At 42.1% G+C, this 11,463-nt stretch overlaps 1 protein-coding gene across 1 annotated transcript; it reads right to left on the reverse strand.

The window, feature by feature from the left end:
* Nucleotides 1-7,547: 7,547 nt before the first annotated feature.
* Nucleotides 7,548-11,396, reverse strand: rpl22 (ribosomal protein L22). The gene is made up of 4 exons (XM_070902358.1): nucleotides 11,352-11,396; nucleotides 10,833-10,943; nucleotides 10,494-10,618; nucleotides 7,548-7,735 (listed from the first exon to the last, which is right to left on the reverse strand). The coding sequence occupies exons 1-4, from the start codon at nucleotides 11,361-11,363 to the stop codon at nucleotides 7,591-7,593; spliced, it is 393 nt and encodes a 130-aa protein (XP_070758459.1). The 5' UTR covers nucleotides 11,364-11,396; the 3' UTR covers nucleotides 7,548-7,590.
* Between the last annotated feature and the right edge of the window lie 67 nt (nucleotides 11,397-11,463).

Here is an 11,463-nt window from a genome sequence, read left to right on the forward strand (position 1 = left end):
CCGGGAAATTGTGACACAATTTTCAGACATTTAATTGTCAATGAAACGGTTCGAAAGAAAGATTCATCGATAACGGAAATAATCATTAGTTGCAGGCCTGGTATACTGTGAAAAAACAGAGAAGTGAAAAGTCAGTCAGCCTGATTTGGAAAATAAAAATGATCAATGCCAGACCAACAGGAGCACTTGGCAAAATAAACCTCATAATCACACATCATTGAGTGTGGATCAACTTCACCCGTCAAAGCACAAGTAGATGGAGTGCCTGCCCTGCCGGTAAATGGGAACTCCCTAGAGGACCACTGAGGTATACTGAGCATATCTTCTGCCTTTAATGCTTGCTGGGACTCAAGCGACCTGCTGCTGGTTGTCAGCTGTACTGTCTAAAAGCTGCTGTGTACAAACGTGCTGACTGCTGAGCGCAGCAGACTTCAGTGATGCCATAGTGGGTCACAGAGGAGTAAGTAAGGAAGAGAGACAGCCCCAAACAATACATCACTGTAAAGAGGCACGCAGAGAAATACGCACAGGATGCAACCTCCCCGTGAAAGGTCGATCTGATCTCGTTCTCTTTCTCCCACTGTGTCCGACTGTCTTTCTGTCTCTTTCGGTCCATCTATCTGCGCGTCTCTGCGTCTCATGCAGACAGACTGGAGGGCATGAAATATGCAGCACATGTATCAGAGTCAATCAGCCAACACTAGCCCTGCAGTCTACCACTCCCCTGGGTAGCTGCGAGTGAGAGATTGGGGAGGAGGGATTCCTGTGTAGTAGACACACAAACCTCACCAACCACTTATCCTCTATTTAGCAAAGCTAGCAGGAGGTAACCGGTGTGCGCACACACACACACACACACACACACACACACACACACATTCTGTACCGTACATACACGTCAGTGATTTCAAAGCTTTAATCAGTGTGGCAATATCAGGCTCATTGTGTTTCCTTTGACCGCCAGATGAAATGTGTCACCCCTTCCTTCTTTAGTGGTAATTGGGGGGCAACTTTTGTTTCATGCAGCCAATATTTTTATAGTACAGCTGCTAACTGACAACATTTTTCACTGTTAGTAATTATCAAAATATAACAATTTTCATGTAAATATGGAAGTGGAAATTTTGGAGTTCCAAACTTGTTTACAGCATTAAAACTCAAACAAATCTATCTATCTGTCTGTCTGTCTGTCTGTCTGTCTGTCCCATGTGCTTCCTTTACTTCTCTCATTCTAAATAAAGCCTTGAGTTTATGTATCCAGTATCTCAATCAGGGAGCTCTTTTGAGTCTCAGATGTATGTAAGCCGCCTGCCAGGTAAGTCATGATGGCAACGCATTAAGCCTTACATCTCTCTTAGACGCACATATGATGACACAGCTCAGATGCAGATGGAAACGGCGGTGGTTTACAGAAAGCACACAGCCCGTCGCTCTGCAACCCTTTCTTTCTATGAGTGAACTATGACTGACAGGTTGACCACACATCACAGATTAGACACACCAGATGATGCCGGACTGTGTCCCTTGCTCTGCTTCCTGTACAATAAATCACTCAAACTTGACAGTGGTGATTTTTAAAAGTTTGATCACATGCACCTAATGCACAAGCCATACTTGTGACGCAGCTCTGGGGATGGCAGTGTCTGTTTATAGGTCGATCCACCACTTTGGTTCAGACTGAAATATCTCAACAACTACTGGATGGATTTCCATGAAAACAGACATTCATGGTCCCCAGAGGATGAACCCCCCTGGCTTTGGTGATCCCTTGACTTTACCTGTAGCGCCACCATCTGGTCAAAGTTTCAACTTATCCTGTGAAACATGTCAACATCTACTGGATGGACAGGCACAACATTTTGTAAAAACATTCATTGTTCCCAGATGATGAATCCTTGTGACTTTGGTGTTCCTCTGACTGTTCCTCTAGCGCCACCACGAGGCTGACATTTTGAGTGAAATAATCTCAGCAACTATTGGATGGATTGCCATGACATTTAGTAGAGACAATCATGTGCCCCATAAAATGAACTGTAATTACTTTGGTGTAATTACTGACTTTTCCTTCTGCACCATAATTAGGTCAATTTTTTAATTTGCCAAAATTTGCCCAAAAAATATTCCCACCATCCTCAGCTGTGCAGCGCTAATTGGCAAATGTCCGCCTGCTAACACACTAAACTAAGATGGTGAACAGATGCTAAACAGCATTGTCATTGTGAGTATGTTAGCATGCTGGTGTTAGCATATAGCTAAAAGTCTGAAGTACAGCCTCACAGCTTCAATAGACTCAAAACAAATTGAACACACACACAGTAATGCGTCTCATTTATAGGCAGAAGGTGCAATTGATTGAAAAAAAGAAAAAAAAAAAGATGTCTGTGTTTAACACCTGCATTGCCTTATAAGCTGAAACCTGCCGACAGTAAATGGCCTGTGAAGTCCCCAAAGGGAAAGCCATCAGGGGAATGATAATCTTTCTGCTTGGTGAGTGGACCAGGCTGTGCCAGGTGTTGGAAGGGTGGGGGGGGGTCGCTCAGTCATGTGGTACAGGGAGGTCTGGCACCACATTCTGTCAGAAGGAGGACCAAAGCTGCACTCAGCAAAGCGAGCCTTCTGTAAAGTGTGGACGGATGGCACAGACACAGTTCTGACCTTCCTGCAAGGGCTTGGCCACCGGACTGACCCATTAGAAGGGAGATTCATAAGCGACTCTCAAGTGAGGAAGATAGAGTTTACTGGAAAACACATTAGCCCTTTCTCTGTTAGCCCCCGTGTGGAAATGCCCACTTAATGTTGCCCAGCATTACTTGCCACAAAGGAGGAAAACAGGGCCATAGGTTTTCCTCTCTTCATTGATTAAGAGCTCATAGCTGAGGCTTCAAACACCTTCAGACAAAGACATCCAGAGACTAATAATAGAAAATGTAATCATCAAAGTGATGGAAGGATAACGGCCAAATAGCACCATTAAAATCATATCTATTACAGACAATATATGCACAAGATCAAAATGTGTGATATATAGAGCAGACTGGAATGGTGCACTGCTCATCTGCAAATACACATTAAGAAAAGCATCCTTCATGCACGCAGGCTTCGTGCACGCGCAGGAGGAAAAAATGGTGTCAACTTTCACAGTGAGGGATCCAAAAATAGACCTCTTTCCAATTGGGGATAACATTTGTAGGCACACAAAAGCCCATGATAATCTTTCAATTTTAGGGGAGAACAAAACAATTAAAACAGAAAACACAATGGAACAATCTGTGACAGTGTAAGCACCCGGAGAGAAACAAAGGGAATTAGGACACTTTATGTGCCACAACAAATAAAGGCTGTGATAGGATGGCATGTAGGGGTCTGAAGTCCCCCTAGGACGTGTGCTTCTACATTGTTGTGTTTTAATTGCATGGAAGCATCTTGATGCCGGGAAAAATCTGACCAGGATTCCTGACCTTGGCTGTCGCTTTGATGCCTTTTGAGGGAGGTCGTAAACTGTCTGAATACTGCTTCCTGCATCAGCAGCGTAACAATGGATTTGCAACATTTAATCATGATCAGTGGTATGATGAAATCTTTTTAAAAGACAGCAAAGATATAAGCCACTGTTACTGAAAACCGTGAATATCTTCATCAACAAGATATCATGTCTTACGTTAGCTTAAAAATGGCAGGTTGACTGATTTTCAACACATTTACCCTTCACTACAATATACAGTATCTCTCAGCATCATGTGTCATATCAAACCGACTCCATAAGTGAGCCTTGAGTCCCTTTGATATGTTTATTGCCAACAACATAAAAATCCCCAAATTATATCAAGGCAGACATAAAGTAATTATGACTGACACATGAAAAAGTTTTGATTTTTCAAACTGGATTACTGCTCACATATCTTCACTCACCTGCCATAATCAATTGCACCTTTCCTTTCTCATACATGTTTAACCATCTACTGGGTTATTGGGGACACGCATCAGTGCTTGTGTTCTCCCTCAGGCTATGGCTGGCAGTCATAGATGATGCCTCAACTGCTCAACACTCCTCTCTGTCTCCCCCCTTCCCTCTCTCTTGTCTGTCTTTTTCTCTCCCTGCTGCACACCTTCCAATGCAAGCCTGCTGGTATTAATCTATCTTAGCAAATGTATCGTGTATATATACGGGATAAAACGTGTTGGTCGATGCTGATTTCACAACGCCCAGTACATATGTGACCCGTCCTTTGGTAGAAAATCATATCTGTGTTTTAGAAATAGTAACGATGTGCCGATGATGCAAACTGTATCCTCTTCGTTGTTACAGTGGTGCAAAATAAGCCAGCTTTTGTGGATCAAGACCTTTATAACAAGCATGAAAAAATGAGCAAGAAATGCACCATGGCAACCATGTTGTGCGAAAATTATTCATTAACTGTCATCATTTTGTCGCTAAATGTTCCTTGTACCTTTTCAGGAGGTATCTCATGCCAGAAAGTACCTTCATTTTGACCACAACCTTGGACCGACTCTGTTATGTAGCTTTTTGTGACATATAATCACTCAGCAGGAATTAACAAGAGGCAGGCCTATGACTACTGGCAACACTGCATTGGATTTTTACACCCTCAACTTTCCTTTCATGCTCAGTCTATTGTTACAAGCATGAAACTTTACCACACTGTGATGTGAGGGGAAAGAAAAGGGCAAAGCAGCATCTTATTAGTCCTGCCCCTGACATGAAACCATCAAATCATCTGATGCTCAGAGCGAGCTGCAGGAGAAGGAAAGAAATATGAATCTATTGACTGCACTGACCAAACTGACATCTTGGTATAAAGATGCCCAGTAGAAAGCAATACTCGGGGGCACTTCATCACCTCAGCCCCTGACCCACTGGACCAGGAAACATACCCCTTAGCAATTCAGGACCTGGTCTGACTGAGACAGGTGTAGATGATGAAGCCGTCTCCTGGCTGCACACGACAGACATCCCAGTTATCAGTTTTAGTGCATGTCTAATCACCAGAGGGGCAGAAGTCGTGACACAAAATTGAAAGAAAACATCATTTTAGCTAACTTAACACTACAGCTGGGATTCCCCTAACTGATCGGGCGCTTTATCTGTTTCACCAGCACAATTTCTAGGACAGAGAATCATTGGGTGCATGGACACCTGCCATAAAGGCTGACAAACTCAACAGCCAAAAGAACACAAAATGACCATCATTTGGCGAGTGACTTGTGGTGTGCAGCTCATTAATTAGGGAATCTTAACATCCCCTGTGCCTTGATTAGTTTTAAACATTTTAAAGGAGTGAAAACTGCCATCCACACTACAATTGGTTCATTGCCAGAGTGGTTGACAGATTCATTTTACAGCCACAAGAAATATTGCACAGATTTGGCTGGCCTGAAGCCGCCTCTTGAACTGAATGAGCTGCACGTCAGGAAATGTGGGTTACAGTTAATTTCAGTTAGTGCACGACCTAGAGCTGAAGGGATGTTGGTGACCTAACCATGGCCATCAACAGAGCACAGGACCAAGGCAAAGGCACCAAGGCGCACTTGATTAGCAGTGTTTCCTGTAGCCTACACGTGGCTTTCACACCTCTGCGGCCATGCAGTGCCAAGAAAAACATTTAAAGTTGGAGCAGCCTCCTGATCGCGAGTGGAAACAGCAGCGCATCTTCTATTACAAAACGCACACGGATGTTGTCACTGTAGCCCATTTCTACTTAAAAGCACATGCACACATTAACGGAGAAACATCACGGCAGCCACTGACACGGCACCGAATCAATTGTCGTGGTTTTTGAAAACAGCTCTCTGAAGCAAACTTGTGTTTTTGGAGACATTCACTTGTACACGCATGCAGCTTGTGAAAGAAAGAAAGAAAAAAAAAAAAAAAGCAGCCTACAGAAACCATGCAGCAGGGTTTTCATCATGTCCCCAAATCGGGCTGGATGTGAGGACAGCCGGAGGCAATTCCAAAAACCCACCTTTAAGACACTAGGTCGTGCAAAAAATAATAGCATGACTCTGCTTATTGCACCCCACCCCTCCTCCTCCTCCTCCTCTCTGGTCTCAGGAACGCAGGACAAGCCCTTTTCCCCGCATTCAAGGCGTAGCGGCGCAAAATAATGTGAAGGACACCCCGCCTCCCCCCTTTCCCTCACCTGGCATATCGTCTTCAAAATCCATGTCGTCTTGTCCCTCGTCTTCATTACTCAGCGACCCCGGCATCTTTATCTCATAGCCCCCAAACCCCTTTTAGGCTGAGAATACTGAAAGTTAACCCTCCAGACGCCGCAGCCCAGTCTCTTTCTTCACCCAAAAAGAAATGTATTCGTCGCTCAGTTTAAAAAAAAAAAAACAAATTACATTTTTTTTTTTTTTTGCAGTGAATCTGGGGCTTTCTCTCCAGGAGTGAACAATTAAAAAACATTTATATATATATATTTTTCCACTGATCTCTATCCAGGTCTTCCAGTCTGAAAAATAAGAAAGACAAAAATGGAACACACATGCCCAGATTGTGACGTCTGGTCTGTTGCCATGACGATGCATCCCATAATTTCACCCACAACTAGTTAGTCATGCTCTCCTAGTTACCACTTCAACTAGTAGTGTGCGAAAAAAACACACACACACCGTGCGGCAACGCCATGTGCCGCTAATAGGCGGATGCACTCCCGCGCCTGTCGCCTGCCCATTTCCTTCTGGAGGTCCGGAGGATTGAGGCAGAAACTTCTCCGGCTTTCTCGCACAGCTGCCTCGCTGTTCACGCACAACCTTTACTCTAAATATGGAGCCAGGCTGTGGGGAGAAATAACAAAACCATTTCTTCCCGAGAGGGGGGGGGGGTGTTTATGGTGATTAATCCGTTTTGATCCAATTCACACTTTTAATTGACGCCTAAAAACCTGAAGTGGGCACGACCTGACTCCAAATCGGTTTCCTGCTTGTGCAAACTTCCACTTTCACGAGACACAAAAAAACAAAACAAAAAAATAGCCTGATGAGTGCATGCTGTGAGAGTCGTCCTGACTGCCAGTGGTCTAACTGTTGTCAAGGTTACCACAGCTGTAACACAGGATGCCCCACAGAGAGATCACCAGAGGCAGCACGAGCTCCAACTTCACTTCAAATATCAAAAATACACAGAGAAGAAGTGTCCTCACTGCAGTGGAGCTGCTCAATGTGACAATTTCACATTTATTAAGTATGACCACCATAAATGTTTGGTTTAATCTTTTTGATATTAACATAATGTACTTATCTACTTTAAATGTTATGTTCAATTAATTAACTTAGCAATTAATTGGACATCTCAATGCAGGTAAAAGTACCAAAGAAGAAAAAATGGCTAGTTTAGCTGTACTGGAAGATTAACTTTTGATTCGGATTGTTTTAATTACTCATCTAAATAATAAGGATTTTTAAAAACACAACACAGCGAAGCATATTGTGTTATATTCACAGCTCTATGTACTCTACAAACAGCAACAGTGCTGTGAGTGATGCCCAGAGAACAAAATGACAATTTTAAAAAAGGACAACACAGATTTTCTTCCCTCTTTTGACATTTTATTAAAAATGGTGAAAGGTTTAGTCTTCGTCCTCCTCCTCCTCCTCGTCCTGGTTGATCTGGAAGTAGCGCAGCTCGTAGCTCTCCTTGGTGTTGGCCACGACCCGCAACCAGTCTCTGAGGTTGTTCTTTTTCAGATACTTCTTGGTAAGATACTTCAAGTACCTGACAGAGAAGAGGAGGACGAGGAAACCGTCAGAGATATTGGTCGACAGTCGGTAAAATTTCTATCTTATTCCTATTCCAAACAAATGGGTGTGGACTAAATAATGTGACAACTTGTGACAGTTGAGACAAGTCTGATAATAACCTGGAACAGAATACATTTAGCCTTAAAGCCTTAAGGTAAAGCAAATGCTTTGTATTTTGGATTATTAACTGGCCCAAGATGACATACAGGATTCATCAACTTCAAGTACACGCAGATTAAGGCGGTATTGCGTGCCACTTACTGAAATGCAGTCTATGTATATTTGAATGAATCTGAGAATAAGATGGCAGAGCTACAAATAATTATCATACATCTACTAACAGCAACATCTCCCAGTGACTTTTTCTAGTCGTCACACCAAATGCTCCATTTAAGAATGACAGTGGTAGAGTCACCCTCTGGTGGTGGTGTTCCCAGATCAGACTGAAATAGTCTTCATGTATCTGAATACACTTTCAATTTTTGAAATGAGTCGCAAACATTAGATGCAAATTAATGTACAGGTATATTTCTATACATACATATAACATGTTGGGTATGTTGATGACCTCCTGACTTCTCTACTTCGTATACGTTTTAATCTACACAGCACGTTGCTGACTGTCAAAGTAGGAGAAAACTGGGGTGATTTATTGGCACAAGTCAGAAGTTTATTGTAGTCCTGTTTTACCAACTTAACCTTAGTGGTATGTACCGATGCAGTCTGAGTTAAATTGATTTTGTTTGTGGTGCTCCAATCATTGAAAACAACTCAACAGCAACATCCCTTTCCAGAAAAAAACAAAACACTTTCCTGGAAACTCATGATAATCCACAGACCTTACTCACAATAGGCCTCTTTCAAAGAAGACATTTTGACACATCACTGCGAGAAAACCACAAGTGTAAATAATAAAATGAATGATGGCTAAATTCGATTGAGCTGCTTTGGTTTCAGGGTCCTGGTATTGTGCATGCTGGCTCACTGTCACAGCGTACTGGGACACTTGAATAGATCTGAGCCATTGTCAGTGTTATTAGTAACACCTGTGCTTTCTTACTATGACAAGTCAAATGTCTGCTGTGAAGAGGTTCCTTCAATAGCGAGTACTTCCCAAAATCATTTTCAATGCTTTGCTTTTATTTATTTCAGTAAATAAATAACTACTGATCACTTTTAACTTTGACTTTAACAATGTCCTCGCTGTCTGCACTCATTTTTTGCTTCAGTGGGAGACTCATTGCTCCCAAATGTACAACAGAGCGCCACAGGAAATCATTCCTGCCTGTGGCCATCAGACTGTTCAACTCCTCCCTCTGAGTGTCAGACACTCAGGAAGAAACTGGAAATCTGTATCTGTATCTACTTCACCTGTCATACACTACCTCACTATTTATTGTGAATGTTTAAGTGCAATACATGTATAGTGCAATACATATATAGTTATACACTACAGTGCAACACATCCATACATATATATACATTGTTACTGTATATATATATATATTTTTTTTTTTACCTCACTTCACTTAAATACTGTAAATGTGTATATTTTTTATTTTCTATTTCTTATTTTTATATTTTGTACATACCTTTAGTTCTAAATTATGCTATTTTTCTACTCTGGAATGGGAGCACCGGTACTGTACAATTTCCCCCCGGGGATCAATAAAGTATTTCTGATTCTGATTCTGATTCTGATTTCTCACCCCACGCTGTTCCTGTTATTGTGTCACATGTCGATAGTGCGACCAAACAACACACCTGTTAAATGATTGGCTGTTTGCGTGTCACTTGTAGCAGCCCCGTTATCAAGGGATTTGATAGGCTGTTTATAAGCAGTAAGGGTGTATTTGTTATGTGCTTTCATGGTGGTTTGCATTTAATGCTTTTAAACGAAACTATAGAACAATTTTCTTATTGCTATACAGTATCAGTGTTTTATTGCCCAGGCCTAATAAAAACTCTTAACTTTTAGAACGAATGAAAATACAACACTGGTATAGTAGATCCATACATCCATTGACCACACCAGGCCATTAATAATTAGTATCGTACCTCACACTCCTTACCTCCAATCGAGACTAAGCATTTAAAAGACTCACACTGCTTCAGTCAAAACCGCATTTATTCCATCAACGCTGAAACAATATTGTTCACAATAGTCTCTTCCTGTATTTATGGAGGAACCTTTGAGGAGTTTGAGCTGAATTATACCATCTTCATCACAAAAAAAACAATGTTTTTTAGCATTTGGTTGAGAATGTTCTTTTTAAACATACCTTTCAGGCCCAATTCTCGACTTCTCCCACACAGTAGTGCAGCGTGTGGATTGAGAAAACGGCTGACCACAGCCTCCATTAAGTGGTAAACTACTAATTTTGTACAGCCAACATTTGAAGTCTGCGAGGGTGGGTACTCAGAAGACACATTACAGGTATAGTATCACTGTAATATCATAGTAGATTTGATGATAATAATATGGATAAAGCTATATTTGTTTGGTCTCAGTTGTGTTTATTAAATTGTATATTATGATCAGTAGTCTGTTACATAATATAATATTAAATTAAATCAATTAAATAAATAATTATACGTGGGGTTTCTAATTACTTAGCTGCTCTGGGAGACTTGTAGAAACACCTCTTCAAATGAGACATGTGCCTGTCTTTGTCACAGAAGCAGAGAGCACTGTGCTGAGCAGCAGCTGAGAATCGCATTGTGTTTTGTACCTCTTTGAGAAGGGAACTTCAGAGTTCACTGCGATTTTACTCTTGCTCCTTTCAATGGACACCACGCCACCGCCGAGGTTTCCAGCCTTGCCGTTCACCTTGATGCGCTCCTGCAGGAACTGCTCCTGTAAGTTGAGGGGACACAGCAGGTCACCCGCAGCACAGGTTGGTACACGTAACCCAGAACAAAAGTCAAAGTTTTATACCACACTGGATTATAGTGTCCTGTCTTTACCATCATATCCAGTGACTTGGGATTGATCCCGCTGATATGACAGCAGTGTTTGACAGCTTCTGCACACTGTTAAACAGACAACACGTCTGAACTGGTCTACTCACAAAGTTGGCAGCGTCCATGATGCCATCCTCTACAGGGTGAGTGCAGTCCAGGGTGAACTTCAGGATCTGCTTCTTCCTCTTCCCACCCTGCTTCTTGACCACCTGCTTTTTCTAGCGCAACACATTGAGAGGCTCACTCAAACTCATGCGATCAATCATCATAAGAGAATGTAACTTAAAAACAGCTGAAGGACACGCTAAAATGACTTGCCAATAATGTCAAAATATCACAAGTGATTAGCCATCATGTTCCAAAGGCTGTATATGACAACATCTAAAGTAAAGACCTCTACATTTTCTATTACCCATGAAGCTTCACTACTGAGGAACTACTGCTAGCTATCGTTAGCATTAGTTAGCCCAACGTGGTGTTAGCCGACACAGTAAACAAAGCCACAAAAAGAGGCTGAAGCATCCGCGGCTCCTACATTTCTGCACACAGATTATATACACTTCCTGCAGAGGACAAGCTAAAATAAATCGTCTGTATGCAGTTTATTTGACCGTTTGAGTACTCACAATCGGGGCCATGGCTGACACATTCAGCAAAAAGGAAGGAGCGTAGGCTGCGCAGGAAGTATAATACCCGGCTGCGAAATCGATTGCAGCAATTTATCTGGAATCGATTAAG

This window comes from Enoplosus armatus, chromosome 3 (assembly GCF_043641665.1).
Source record: "Enoplosus armatus isolate fEnoArm2 chromosome 3, fEnoArm2.hap1, whole genome shotgun sequence".
Classification (NCBI taxonomy): domain Eukaryota; kingdom Metazoa; phylum Chordata; class Actinopteri; order Centrarchiformes; family Enoplosidae; genus Enoplosus; species Enoplosus armatus.